General features: G+C 37.6%; 1 protein-coding gene across 2 annotated transcripts in view; it reads left to right on the top strand.

The window, feature by feature from the left end:
- The window catches only part of HS2ST1 (heparan sulfate 2-O-sulfotransferase 1), a 172,187-nt gene that overhangs the window by 145,847 nt on the left and 10,381 nt on the right, over positions 1-15,959 (top strand). For both annotated transcript variants that reach the window (XM_032424567.1, XM_032424561.1), the window contains exon 4: positions 6,969-7,107. In XM_032424567.1, coding sequence (XP_032280458.1) covers positions 6,969-7,107 — 139 coding nt within the window. The remainder of the gene's footprint in view (positions 1-6,968; positions 7,108-15,959) is intronic.

Here is a 15,959-nt window from a genome sequence, read left to right as displayed (position 1 = left end):
CTCAGTGAGTTCACTGAAACCCCATTTTTTTCTGTAGTTATCAGTTCATTATGTTTCATTATAAACAGTGAAAATATTACAGATCATCCTCCCTTTTAAATTCATACTCCTTCTTTACCAGCAGCATCTATTACCTCCAGTTTGATTTTCTTCAAATTTTACAAAATAAAAACATTAGAACACCTCTTTCATTTATTTCAGTGACATTTCCCTTTATAGTGAATAATATTGAGCTGAAAGAATACTGTGTGAATGCTGGTTTCGATCAGAGTCTGCTGAGATTTTCTGTGATCTAGCTATCTATGGGTGACATGTCTGCATCTTAGATATTTGGAAATTATTTTTGATATAGCAGTCTTATTCAGGTGCATGTCAGGTGTTTATCTTTGTGGTTGTCCCCAGAAATGAGTATGGGTCTTTGTCGCTGTTATTCTGGGTTCTCCATATCACCTGTTGTCTTTCTCAGAACAATTGAGGTGAATCAGTAAAGAGCAGATGTGTCAGGACAAGAAACACATAACTGAATGCTTCACTAGGTCTGAAATATCCTAGAGAGTAATAAAGCGACAATATTTTAGGCCTAATGTAGTTTGTTAGTCTATAGATTCATGTGAGATTGTCCCTTTTATCTTGTACTTCTCTGCTGAACCAGTTGAAGTTTGCACCATTTTCTCTCGCTTTCAGCAAGTATGTCACAACATTATAGAAACATTTCTTAAGTTATTGTAATCATTACAGGCGATATGCAAGAGTTGCCTTTTTATTGACCTTGTAACACCAGCTCTTTCTACAGCACTGATCCTCTAGACTGCTTAGGAGCAGTCTCCAAAAACCAGACGGGTCTGCAGTTAAATCCTCCCTGTTCCTTACTGGCTCTGCCGTTTCAGCCACATCACTTCAGATCTGCATTTTCCTCATTTGTGAAGTGAAGATAATTAAAGTAACTACTTCCTGGTGGTTGTGAGGATTAAATATGATAATGTATGTGAAGCAGTAGGTTCCATGTCTCACACAAAGCAGTGTTATGTTCTTTTATAATTCTGTCTTCTCTCAGTTACCACGTTGTCTTAACTGGTGTTTTTCTTCTCTCTGTCTGAATCCATGCTGGCCCTTCTTATTACCAACTCTTAATAAGGCATTGCTCAAGACTCTGTCTTTGCCTCCATTATTCCCTTTGGGGAAGTTTGCCCATTTTTCTTTATCACGACATCGAAGTCACAGGGCGCCTGGGTGGCTCAGTCAGTTAAGCGTCTGCCTTTGGCTCAGGTCATGATCCTGGGGTCCTGTGATCCAGCCTGCATCGGGCTCCCTGCTCAGCGGGGAGCCTGCTTCTCCCTCTCCCTGTGCTGCTCCCCCTGCTTGTGCTCCCTCTTTCTCTCGCTCTCTGTCAAATAAATAAATAAATTCTTAAAAAAAAAAAAAAAAGACATCAAAGCCAGAAACTAGAGTCATCTTGGACAACCCCTTTCTTTACCACGTACATTTAATCAGTCACCAAGTCTTTTGAGTTTGACTTCTTTCTCTTAGTATAAGGCTTTTGACATTCATTCAATGTATGTATCGATCAGTAGTTAGTTCCTGGATGACTAGTATTCCATTGTGTGGATACACCATAGTCTTCATCCATTCACAAGTTTGTGGATACTTGGATTGTTTCCAGCTTTTGGTGATTATGATTAAAGCTGCTAAAACATTTGCACATAGATTTTATGTGGACATACCTCTTCATTTCTCTTGGGCAAATAGAAGCGGGATTGCTGGATTATATAGTAACTCTATAAGACACTGCAAAACTTTTTTCATGCGGTTGTGTTATTTGCAATCTCACCAACAGTGTATGAGAGTTCCAGGTGCTATGCATTCTTGCCAGCATTTGGTATTGTTAGACTTTTTTTTTCTTTTTTTTTTTAATTTGGGCCATTCTAATAGATGCATAGTAGATGAATGCCCTTTTTAAGATGTAAATAATTACTACAGAAATCACAACATCACCAGTGGGACCAACAGATACCAACAGGTCGTTCTTTGTTTTTGAAACAAGATCATGGGAACCTGCCACATGGGGAGGGATTTGAAAGTTTCTATGAAACTTTAGGGCTAAGAGAGTCCAGAATAAATATATATAAGATATCAGTGTCCCCAGTGAGACTGCTGCTTCCCTAAAGAGGTTAAATCTAGTATGAAGCAGAAATCACAAAGCATCGTGCTTCCCAAAGGCTAGTCAGCCCTCTTGCAGCTTCATCATGTTCCATGTAGGCTTTGTCCAACTAGACGACGAGGATACTTTCAGATGTTCTGAGTATGCACTTGTTCTTTTAACCATTCTCAACATTTATTCATTTATCCAAACTATATAGAGTGTAGTTGTAAAGACATGTGCCCAGTTCATGTTCCTTTCTTTGTCTTACCACATATGTTGATGGGGCAAGAATAAGGTTTCTAAAATGTCTTCTTACCAATCTGCTGCTCAGATTATATTTTTTGCCTTTTGATCTTTATAGAACATCGCAGATTCCTACTAAGTATGCTCTTCTCTTCCTAGGAAGATCATGTTCTAATAGGTCAATAATAGTTTGTATTTTTGGGATGAAGATGGATTGTCTTTTCTTCATCTGAGCCCTCCTGAGGAACAGCTCAGATGCCCAGCTAGGTTTAAAGGTGGAGTTCATGACCATAGAACACATTTCCCCCCCCTGTACAAAACTACCTGGTTGGCTAAAGAATTAAACCTACAAACCTAAAAGGATGCTTGTTTCCTAACCGGCTGAGCTGAATGGCCCAGGTGCTGTTTTTATCATGCCTGTTTTCTGTTAGAATCTCTTGCCTCCATGTCTATGTAACCATAACTAACATATAAATAATAGTCTTATCCATCTTCAGAATGAGTTCATACATGTTATCTCATTAAAATCATACTTCATACACATAAATGCCACCCAAAGCCATGCCCCAGAAAGTCATTTTCCAGACAGCAAAAAGAATTTTGTAAAGTGCCATATCCCCTTTTTAGTGCCACTTGGTAAGAATTGTTGTCTGTCCCACATGTCAGGGACTTGGGGGGAAGGAAAAAAGAGGAAGCAGTGGTGGGAGATGATAGGGGAAGGAGGTAATTCCCGAGAGAATGACTTAGGGTGGTCACTGGCTAATAACGGAGATGGTAAGGGGGTTCCCAGGGAATCCCACAGTTTTAAGATTGGAGTCATTGCCCCATCATCCTGTGCGTTCCCCTCCTCGTAGCTTCCTATTACAAGACTCCGCTCTCTCAGTTAAGGTAGCAACTGTGTTTTTTTTTGTTTTTTGTTTTTTGTTTTTTTTTTTAATAGACTTTTTTTTTAAAGATTTTATTTATTTATTCATAAGAGACAGAGAGAGAGAGAGAGAGGCAGGCTCCCCGCTGAGCAGGGAGCCCAATGCGGGACTCGATCCCAGGACCCTGGGACCATGACCTGAGCCGAAGGCAGACACTTAACCATCTGAGCCACCCAGGCACCCTGTGTTTTTTTCTTTTTTCTTCTCTTCTCTTCCCTTCCCTTCCCTTCTCTTCCCTTCCCTTCCCTTCCCTTCCCTTCCCTTCTTTTCTCTCCTTTTCTTTTCTTTTTTCTTTTCTTTTTAAAGATTGATTTGAGAGAGAAAGACAGCATGAGTGGGAAGGACAGAGGGAGAGGCAGACAGAGAATCTGAAGCAGACTCCACACTGAGCATGGAGCCTTACTTGGGGCTTGATCTCACGACCCTGAGATCACAACCTGAGCTGAAACCAAGAGTCCAACTGTACCAACTGAGCCACCCAGGCGCCCCCTCAACCGTGTATTTCTGATGCCTGCCCCCCCTCCGACTCTTCTCGTTACTGAGTACACTGTCCCACAGAAAGGCCTCCTAAGTGGTTACTTTCCAGCTGTCTGTTCAACCTAATTCTATAATATTCAACACCTGTGTGTCTGGCACTGTGCTGAACACTAGTGATAAAGCCATGACTAAGAGGGAAGCAGTCCCTGCCCTCATGGAGCTTCTACTGTAATGCCTAATGTGACAGTGCCATATATTTGGCCATGATACTGTTTCCTCTTTTAAAAACTTGTGAAAAAATTGTTTACTGCATTATTGGTTTTATGAATTGAGTGAAAAAAAATGCATACCAATTCTGATTAACCAACTCACAACTTTAATATTATGATAATGTTTGACAGAAGGGTTCTCTGTAGTTTGCAGTATTTCTGTATATACGCAGAATTTTAGTGACCTTGAGTCACTTAATGGTGAGAAAAGAACTAGAAGTCAAGACAGCTGACCCCTTCTCACACAGAAAGTGGTTCTTATAGAATACAACCTATTTGTAAATTAGGAATTTCCTGGTTAGTTAATTTTCAGTAATTCAGAGGCTGAAAGAATCGAGTTATCCAGGCACCTTGCTTTTTCTCTCGTATAGTCTCTTTTCACTACTCATTTGCTTAAGAACTAAGTAGAAAGCACTTATAGAATGCGTGCTGATGTGTAAGACATTGATTGCAGTGGGCAGAAGTAACGGGGAAATGTGGAATTGGTTAGTTTAGGTATATGCTTTTTAATGCCTTTGGAAACAGATTTGAATAAGAAGGGAAATTTAAGTTATAAGCTGTGAGCTAAAATGGAAAGTTTCTGTGGACAGATGAACAAACATATCAAGAGTGGTTAAAAGAATAAGCAACTTTCACTGTCTCTTATCAGAGTCACACAACCTAAGCTTAGGTCTATCATTTCTCATTGTGATTCCTATTTTAGGAGAGATTGCTAATATATTTTTTTAAATCTTTCAAATTAGTAGTAATCAGTAGGCAAGGATTTGTATCTCCTAGGCCCTGTGAAATATATAAAAGAAGTGTTCAGTACGGTGCCTGCTCTCAAGTGGCTTATGATGGTCCTGGGAGAGAAGACTTATAAGAGAAGCACTAATGGGACAAGCAGTGAGTGGTCCTGAGAACAGTAGCCCCTGGGTGCAGGTGTTAATGAAAGCAGACAGCACGTTGTGCCCCAGGCTTCCTAGGCTTTACAGGATTTCTTTATTGCCCCTCTGCATTGTATTCCCAAACAGCAGCCGGTGGTGGGGTTTTTTCTTTCCTTCTTGAGATACACTGACATATACATGGTGTAAGTTTAAGGTGTACAGTGTGATGATTTGATACACATATATTGTAAAGTGTTTACCACAATAAGGTTTGTTAACACATCCTTCACCTCACACAGTTACCATCTTGTTGTTGCTATCCTTATGGTGAGAACATTTAAAATCTACTCTCCGTAGCAACTTCAAGTTTACAGTACAGTGTTGGTAACTATAGTCACCCTTTTGTATATTAAACCCATATCGTGACACTTCTCTGATGACTCAGGCTTCCCTCCTGATGCTTATAAAGCTCTGTAGGGCCCACATGATCTGCACTTCCTCCACTCCACCCCCTTCTCTCTACTCACTTTCTGATTCTGCTGCAGCCAGGCTGATCTCCTTGCTGTTCCCTGAAAATGCCTGGCACTTAGAGGCTGGGGGGCCAAGGGGGCAGGGACTTCATACTCCTGGAGTTTCATCTTCCTGGAACATTTTCCTCCAGAGGCCTGCCTGGAAACCCCTATTTTGAATTGTACTCTCCCCACTTCTGGCAGTTCCTATTCCCTTTCACTGCATCATTTTTTTCCTTAGTACTTTTTACCATCTCACATACTTACTTATTGGTTTATATTCCCCCAAATAGAATGTTGGCTCCACCAGGACAAGGAATTCTTTTTTTTTTCTCACCACTGTACTCCTAGTATTAGAATAGTGCTGGCATGTATCGGGTGCACAAAAAAGTTTTTTTAAAACGCATTAATGTAATAGAAAAAATAGAAAAATGAGAATGGCATTCTAGTGAAGGAAGACAGAATGAGCAGAGGCACGTAAGGAGAAATAGGAATAAGTGTGATACGCTGGGGGAGGTAGAAGAGGTGAGCCTAACTGTAACAGATGGTTTCTTCTTTGAGGACAGTTAAAAATAAAGTTAGGTCAATAAGGTGGTACCTGAGAGGCCAGCAGCCATCAGCAACCAGGCAAAGGAGTGTGGGTTTGATGTCAACATAAACAGTAGAGTTATTCCAGATTCCTAAGAAGAATGATTTAATAAATGGTGTTTTAGTGATATCAGTTGGGAATTGGTCTGGAAGACAGATTGAGAAGGAGAGACACCGATGCAAGGAAACCAACGAGGTTATTGCAGCGATGCAAGCAAGAGGCCCCGGGAGAGGGCGGTGGTGGAGAGGAAAGGGATGATGAGGACAGGTCAGATCTGTGGGGAAGCCAACAGCAGAAAAATCAAAAGGACTTGGTAACTGGACTAAATGAAGAATAAAGGAAAGTAGAGATGAAAGTAACACAAAAGTTTCAAGACTGGGACAAGTGAGGGTATTAGAACAGGAGCCAGCTGGATGATTCTAGGGGCTGCAGATGTTGCTAAAGTAAAAGCCTTCTCTGTCTCCTCTAATCCTTCACCTCTTTCTCATTCCCCAAGGAAACAGTGCTGGAAACTAAATGTCTTTCACTGTTGTCTTTAAAATCAGCACTAGCAGAAGGTAGACTCCAATGGTCACGCTTGTGTGGATTTAATGCTGTATCTATTGATAACGTGTGTCTGGTTTGATGGGCCAGAAGTGAGAAATCATTGCTACATGAAATTAAAATGCTTCATGTAATTCTTGCCAGTAAAATATAAAATTGTCTTTCATTCAAATTTCCCTTCTCTTCTTTATCTTCAGCAGTGATTTTTAAATTCTTATTTCCTTTTTACTGTATTGTAACATAAATAATCATAAACTATTTCCTAATCTCCACATATTCTATGTTATTTAAATAAACTCATGTTCTTCTTTCCATATAGAATTTATACCTCAAACTTATAATTTCAGGACACCCCAAAACAGAACAAAAATATAGATTTCACCTTTTATGTTTCCTTCTGCTTCAGATTTGGTGTGAAGAAGAAACCAATTTACATTAATGTCATAAGGGATCCTATCGAGAGGCTAGTATCTTACTATTACTTTCTGAGATTTGGAGATGATTATAGACCAGGGTTAAGAAGACGAAAACAAGGAGACAAAAAGGTAATATTTTAGTTTTAAGATGTTTATAAAGATAATTGTTTATCAACTGCAATGAACAGTGTGCTTTTAAAATTTTTTTGCTGATTCTAAATGTACTACTTACTGTGGAAATTTTGAAAAGAACCCAAAAGTATAAAGAAACAAAAGTAAAACTTATAGTTGATATTTTGATGTACGCATAATTTTTTGTCATTTAAAAAAGATATTTTACTTTAGTTCCAGGGCTGAATGTTTCTCTTACTATAGTCCTAACGATTTTCTGTGAGACCATTATAATTATTCATTCATATGAGGTTTTGTGTAAGTACTTTGGTTCTTTTAGTCTCAATGGTGGCAATTTATATTGAATTGTGATCATCGGTTTAGGAACACTTTTTTGCTAAAGCAGCTGTTTTTTTTTTTTTTTTCAGACAAGATGAGAATAGTAACAGTTCTTACTTACCAGCAGGTTCAAATTTGGGTTGTCTTCTATTTAAGTGCATCCTGTAGAGTAGCACCGGTGTTATTTTTCTGAGATACCAAACTGATTTGTCACTTTTCTGGTGGGACACCTTTACTGGGACCCCATTGCTCACAAGTTTGCCCAAGGCACAAGAGACACAGTCTGACGTAAGCTGAGACTTAACTTCTCCTGCCTTATTTTCCCTCAGGTGCCCAGTGCTTCAGCCACGTGAAGTGTTACTTTCTCCAAACTTAACTATTGCCTCACACTTCTGGCACGTGTGTTGTTCCCCATATTTAGAATGTCTCTCCTTCACTCTGGAAAACTGTCCACTTTGTAGGTCTAGCTCAAATGTTAGCTCTTCGATGAAGTCTTTTCTAGTGCCCCATAGGCAGTTAGTCATGTCGCTTTTAAAGCTCCCAGAGCACTCCATCCAAACCCCTTTTTTTAAGCATTTATTTGTAGTAATTGAGTTATTTGTTTCCATATATGTCTTCTCCAAAAGGTTGTGAACTTCCTGAAGCAGGGGCTATATTTCATTCTTCCTTGTTTCCCTAGTGTTTAGCACAGTTGCCTAATTCATCTGTTAAGTGCTTAGCAAATGAGTTGAATGAGTGAATTCTGCACCTTTTGAGCCTAAAGTGTTGTGTAATCATGATGCTAGATACCTGATATAATAATAAACATCTGACAATTTCTCACTTAAGTTACATGTGCCTTCTGTGTCACATGAGGAGGTGATTTTTTTTTGTTTTATTTACTTTTTTCTCTTTTCTAGAAATTGCTGTTTCTTTCCTTAGTCTCAAAGCTTTGGGCCGAAGGTACTGATCCAAACACAGATAACTGACCAGACCTTTTTTTTTGTTTTCAAGTGTCCACTGATCTCTTAGTATTAGTTAATCTTCTAAAATATGTATATATACTTAGGATATTATGGTGATTCTACAACATTTTATAAAATCTAATAATAAAACTCTTTTGTGACCTAGTACTTCAGAATTTGTTGATAGTTATTTCTAAATTCACTCCAACACTTCTTCCTCCTTTCCTCTCTCCCTTCCTTCCTTCCTTTTTTTTTTTAATTTTAGCCCTTTCATTTACACTGTTTTTACTCAGTAAATGTTAATATCCACCTCCCATGTTGACGGAAAGAATATTAATGTGGATAAGGAAAAGATTTGCAGTCACATCAGTTCCTACATGCACCATCTGTCACTGTCAGCCCTGGATACCATGGTTTAGTGGTTGCTGCCCTATGTAGTTTGGGGAATTAGGTAATAATAATACTTAATATAACACTAATAGTTCACATCTATTGAGTGCTTATTGTATATCAAGTAGTGTTTTAAGTTTTATATATATATATATATGTATTTATTTTTCCAGGTAGCCTGTGCAATGGTTCTGTAGGGTAGCTGCTGTTCTTGTCTCTATTTTATAGATAAGGAAACTGAGGCACAGAAAGGTTAAGTACCTTGCCCAGTGTTACACTACCAGTAAGTGGTAGAGCTGGAATTTATACACAAGTACTCTAATTCCAGAGCTCACCGTCTTAAGCCCTCTAGTCCCTTTAAAAAGGAGGGAGGGAATGCAACATGCTACCCAACATTTGTATATGAGAGATGTTCCCAAATTACATTTTCAGTACCCACAGAAAAATTCAGGCAGATATTTTAACGTTATTTTCCTTTCATATTTGAAAGATTTAAGTAGGTATGCTCTCCAAGCCTAGAGACTTAACCATTCTTCACCCGAATAATGATAGCGCTTGGTTTGTTTTTGGTTTTGTCTTTTTATGTTATTATAAAATACATATTACTACACCCGTTTATTTAGATATAGTATTAGTAACATCAGAAAAATACTTGTGTATTACCTTAATTCTCATGAAGACAGGGCCATCTACAAATGCTTTATTAAAGTGAACAATTATTTTGCTTTATGATAGGCAAAATGGACCCTTTGGTCTTGAAACATATTGAAACATACACATTTTTAATAATTTGGCTTGTTTCTCATGACACAAGTGTTGGCAACATTCTGGGACCTAATTAGTTAAATAATATTGTTTTATTGCAAATAACTTCATACCTTTAACTAGGAAGGGCTTTCATTCATTAATAAACTCATATCTATAGAGTTGATAACTGCATGGCATATAACATTTTTTTAAATGGCAGGGTATTTGAAGATAAGGGTGATTAAAATGTGGCTATGATGATGTAGGAAATACCTGGCAAAGGTTGGAAATACCTTGCATTGGATTCATTTCCACTGAAATGATATATTAAATAAATGGTGATTCTACGACATTTTATAAAATCTAATAATAAAACTCTTTTGTGACCTAGTACTTCAGAATTTGTTGATAGTTATTTCTAAATTCACTCCAACACTTCTTCCTCCTTTCCTTTAAATGTATATTGTTTACACATCAGGTGATACTTGGAAGCCTATTAGATAATATTCAGTTCAGCACTCATGGCAACTATTGTGTTTTAAACTGCAGTAACTCATAATCTAAACTGCTTCCTCCTTACACTGTCAAACAGTAATTTCAAACACATTTCAGGCATATGTATACCTATGATAGCTTTCAGTTGATCTTGTAAGGAACAAAAGATTGGGAGATTTCAAATACTCTGTTCTTTATATTTGTAACTGGAGGTTTATTTAGTATAATCTTTGCCCAGAACCTAGAAAATAGGGATATTAAATAATACAGAGGTGAGCATTAAAGAACTATATAGAGAAATCAGTGATTCTCAAACTTTATAGTCTTAGAACTCCGTTTACTCTTAAGTTATTGAGGATCCCCAAAGAGCTTTTGTTTGTGTGATATTTATCAATATCAATAAATATACCAATTTACAGGGAAATTTTAAAAATATTAATTTAAAAATAACAGGAAACCCATCATATGGTAACATAAATAATATATTTTAATGCAAATAAGCATTTTTTAATGCAGATAACCAAAGAGTATAAAGAGATGTGTTTTACATTTTTGCAATTGTTTTAAATATCTGGCTTAATATAGAGAGTTGGATTTTCATATCTGCTATTGAATCCATCTGTTGAATATGTTCTTTTGGTTGAGGTGTATAAAGAAAATCAGGTTTACACAGATATGTAATTGGAAAAGGGAGGATTTTAAGAGCCTTTGAGAAGATTGTGGATGTTCTTCTTTAATATTGCACTAAAACTTGACAAGTAGTAGTTTCTTAAAGTTGTTGAAGTATGGAATCTGAAACAACAGCAGTGAACTTTTTATGCTCTGCTATATTAAAATCCATTGATGATATATTTTACACTTTGGATTTTTTAACTGAGCATAATTGTATAACCTCATGCATTGGTCATTGGAAACATATTCGTACACTAAGTTATGTGGACCGTCCAAATGTTGACATATTTTATTATACAGTATCAGAAATTCACATTCATTAATATCACCACTGATCTCATCAGAGAAGTCTTTTAAGTATTGGGAAACTGTCAAACTTAAGGTGGCAGATTGGGTTTTCCAAAATTTTATTTTTTTGCTTGAAAGCTTAACTTTTGTCACCGGCTGCCACAGGATTTCTTAGCCTCAACACTATTGTTGTTTTGGGCCAGAGAACTCCTTGTCATGAGGGGCTGCCTATACACATAAGATGTTAACCAGTATCTCTGACCCCTAATTAGTAGCACCCCCCCACACCCCCCAATTGTGAGAACCAAAAATGTCTGTAGACATTGCCAAATGTCACCTGCTGGATCAAAACAGCTCCATTTGGGAACCACTGGGCTACTAACACTGTCACTGTTTTCTGCCAAGAGGCAGGTACACTTTGTTCATTTTGAGAAAACATCAACCAAATACCCAAGTTTGAATAACCATAGCTTGTCTCTCAGTCCTCCTTTCAGTGTAGGGCTTCTTATGACTTCTAAGTAATATTAACTGCGCCTATAATTCTCATCACTCACATTTTCTAAATATTATAAATAAGTATTTTGGCTTTGAACTGCCCTATAGATTATTAAAAATTTTTTATTAACTATTGTTTTGTTAGTGGAACACCAACGGGGAGGGGTCATATATCTAAAAAGAGTAAATAGTTACATGCTCTAAATAACAATCTAAAAGAGAATCAGTTTATGTTTGTTAAGAAGTACTCATTGGTCCCAGGGATTATAATTCCTACCCCAATTTGTATTCTTTTTATTTCTTACTCTAAATTAACTAGACTTATTGACAGCTCTAAGTATTATAGTGAATTTAGAGTATTCTACCTAAAAATATGTATTGGTTTATACAAGGGAGTAATGAGGTTAGAAGAAATTCATACTTAGTGCTACCTGATTCTGTCGTTAACTTAAAAAATACTGCCTCCGTATTTCTTAGCAATTCACAATCCCCTGACACTGGTGAATTTTACAATTCTGTCTCACAAAGGCATGTGAAAAAATTATTGTTTGCATAGGTAGTATTTTATATGTAAAAAGCATCACAGGAAAACAGTATAATTCTTTACAGCTCATATTTATTTGAAAGCTTCATATAGACCAGTATTCTCTATCTCAGTAAAAAGTGCACAACCCAGAGTCAGCCTTGACTTGTCTTCTTCCCAGGTTTCTGATGGGACTGTAGGTGTTTCCTTTCATCAAAAGAGAGAAAACAGAAGAGTTAGTTATCATGGAGTTGAAGAAAGATGTTGAGTTCAGATTGGATATTATTTTTTAATCATGTATAAGTAAGTGGAGGTATCCACTAGAAATTATATTTGTATCTCAAGAAATAGGTCTGAACTAAATTACAGATTTGGGAGTCATCAGCATTAGGTGGGAGTTGAAACAAGGGATTGAATGAAATTGCACTTGGAAGACCTAGAATATAAAAAGAGGACCAAATGAAAAAGGAAGAAGAAAAAGAAGGGGAGCCAGTATGTAGCTCTGGGGCGTGCTAGCATTTAAGGAGTAGACAGAGAAAGAGGAGCATGGCAAGGAGCCTGAGGTCAGAGAATCAGAAGACAAACCCGATGAGTCTAAATAGATGGAAAATAATTTCAGCTGCAAAGGAGTTAGCGGGAATTGAGGATTTAAAACTGTCCCTTAGATTTGTCACTGGGGAGGTCATTAGGGTTGTTTGAAAAAGTAATGTAAGTAGAATCCTAAGGGTCGAGGAGTAACTGAGAAATGAAGTTAAGACTCAGAGGAAAGACCACTCTTGAGATAGAGGTTTGGCTTTAGAACGAACAAAAAACATCAGGAAATGTTTCTTTAAGATGATAGACACTTGGGCATATTATATATCTAAAGAGAGCAGGGGTGATGGCTGATACAAGAGACTAGAGAAAAATTGATGGAGCAGGGTCTCAGAAGGGGGTGAGGATGGTATTCAAAGATAGGAGAAGGAAATACCTCTTTAAAGATGAGGGCAGCAGGGGGCTAGAGATGCAGATAAGCTTTTGTCTAAGCAGGAAATCCTGGGAGCTTACTCTTAGCTTCAGTTTTCTGTATAAAGTGTGAAGCAAGATCTTTTGCAGAAAAGGATTTGAATGTAAATATAATTGCCATCACTATGAAGCATCACATTTTGATTACTTTTTTTAAACTTCAGTTTTAGGAGTTAAATATCTAAACTAATAATCTAAATAATCTGAAGAACATTTTAATATTTCATGCTTTTTAAAAACATCTGTATCTTGCTCACAATGAATTGTTCTTTCTAAATATAGATGGTTTTTAAGTGAAAAAACTTCATAATCTTTTTTTTTAAGATTTTTTATTTATTTGACAGAGACACAGCGAGAGAGGGAACACAAGCAGGGAGAATGGAAGAGGGAGAAGCAGGCTTCCCGCTGAGCAGGGAGCCCGATGTGGGGCTCGATCCCAGGACCCCGGGATCATGACCTGAGCCGAAGGCAGACGCCTAACGACTGAGCCACCCAGGCGCCCCTGTTCATAATTTTTTGTTTCTGTGGTGTACTGAACTGGGTTTTGTAGGAGAGGAAGAGAGTCTGGAGTGTTTTTATTTGTTTTTGCCTTTTATTTGAAGGACTTCATATCTTAGAAGAGAAAAATATTTATGTATAGAAAATCCTATTTCTGAAATATGACCAAAATGTGTAGGAGAAGGCTAATAGAAGTTAGCAAATCAGCAGGAAAATTTTGATGACCATGCGTTTGAGTGACAGTCTTCAGTGTTATGGGTACAGAAGCGCAAGTGCTGATGTCACTGTTGGGGAGTCAGTGCCGCATCTTGATTAAAATCTTAGTGGACTGAATCATCAAGGTGTATGTGGTAAAGATGATACTGAGTTATCTTAATTTAGCTTCTCCCATTAGGAAATACTTAGTTTACTTTATTCATCAAATATTTATATAGAAATGGGAGAATTTCTGCTATGCTAAGATCTGGCACACTCGTGTATGTTCACCAGTTTTTTATTTTTTATGGTCTGTTGTTTTCTCCATGTCTTCCTTGCTACTGGCCACTGAGCAGTTTGGATTGTTTCTTTTAGTTGATAGGAGCAAAACTCCTCCCCCAAATGATAAAGGAAGCAAAACCCAATCTATTTTTCTACTTTTGTATTGTCTAATAAAATATTTGTTAGGTGAATTAAAGTAGATGCTAAGCTTCTAAAAGAAGCCCAAATAATTTATTTATTTATTTATTTATTTATTTATTTATTTTTTAAGATTTTATTTATTCATTTGAGACACAGAGATACAGAGAGAGAGCATGAGCAGGGGGAGAGGCAGAGGAAGAGGGAGAAGCAGGCTCCCCGCTGAGCCAGGAGCCCAATGTGGGGCTCGATCCCAGGACCCTGGCATCATGACCTGAGCCGAAGGCAGATGCTTAACCATCTGAGCCACCCAGGCGCCCCTAGAAGCCCAAATGATTTAAATAAGATTATTTTATTTTTTTAAGATTTTATTTATTTGAGAGAGACAGCATGAGCAGGGAGAAAGGGGCAGAAGGAGAGGGAGAGGGAGAAGTAGACTCTCCGCTGAGCGTGGAACGTGAGGGACACAGGGCTCTACATGGGGCTCCATTCCAGAACCCTGAGATCATGACCTGAACTGAAGTCAGAGGCTTAACCTGCTGAGCCACACCAGGTGCCCCTTAATAAGATTATTTAATTTTATCATACTTAAAAGCCTAAAAGTGAGGGGTCCAGACTCTTAGAGCAACTTTGCTCCACACATTCAGGGACCTGGGTTCCTTCCATATTGTTATTCTGCTGTTCTTTAGGAGGTTGTCCTTATGTACTTGTTGAATTTGGGTCATCACTACTTCTGCCTTCCAGCCTGTTGGAAAGGAAGGAAGTGGAGGGCAAGCAATTTCCTTTTAACCAAGTGACCCAGAACCTGCTCATATCACTTCTGCCTTTAGTCTGCTGACAAGAACTTGGTCACATGGCTATACCTAACTGCAAGAGAGGCTAAAACTCTATGACTCTGGAAGAATGGAAGAGTGAATTTTGGACACTGCCAGAGTGGGCTAGCAGATTTAAAACTACTGGCCAGAAAAAGACTTGAAGATTATCTACACATTGTTTTATTTGAAATGCCAAAATACTTCAAGAGCACAGGAATTAGGAGTTGGCTAACTAGAGACTAATTTAATGCATGCTTATTCATTAATCAGTTTTTATTCTAGTAGTGGATATTTAAATTCCCCGAAGTTGACTAGCTCTATGGAAATTTTTAATATTGCAGCATTTTAATATCCTAGTTTCTTATATTTAAGCAGAATCTTTTCAGTGTCTTTGAATCTTACACACACAAAATGGTAGCAGAGATTGTGTGTTCACCCACAATCACCTTAATAATTCATTTATTTTCTATCAGGACTCTAATCAGGTAGAAGGGTAAAGAAGCAGAGCACTTCTTCTGAGCTTCAGAAGCACTACTGTGATCTAGGATCTTTTTTAAATTGGATAGGCATGGAATCAGAAACCTTCTAATATATCATCACCCAGATCATTGAGCCAAAGATTTCTTGGAAATTGGAACATGGTAGAGATAGATACATACATTGGTTGTTTTATTTTTATGAGCTACAAGTTGCCATAAATGATAATAAAACTACTTTTTAGAAAGTGACTTAGGCCAGCACATCTAAGTCAGACCATCTCATAAAATTCAGAAATAATGTTTTGGCCACTGACATGGGGTTTATTGAGTCTTAAGAGTAAACTGAGGTGTTTTCACTTTACGTGTGTGTGTGTGTGTGTGTATACTTTATGTATGTGCATCTAGCTAGCTACAGAGAGATCCTAAGAGAATTTGAGAGAACTCTAAGGACTGTGAAAATGCTTCATGAAAAAATGTTCCTGCCCCTATCTTCATCTTCACTAGAACTGTGCCTTTAAAATTTATGTAAATCCCTGAAATGCAGTCTTTCCAGTTATTTCCACTA

Source organism: Phoca vitulina, unplaced genomic scaffold (genome assembly GCF_004348235.1).
Source record: "Phoca vitulina isolate PV1807 unplaced genomic scaffold, GSC_HSeal_1.0 scaffold2, whole genome shotgun sequence".
Taxonomy (NCBI): Eukaryota; Metazoa; Chordata; class Mammalia; order Carnivora; family Phocidae; genus Phoca; species Phoca vitulina.
This window is presented reverse-complemented; position numbering and strand designations above follow the sequence as displayed.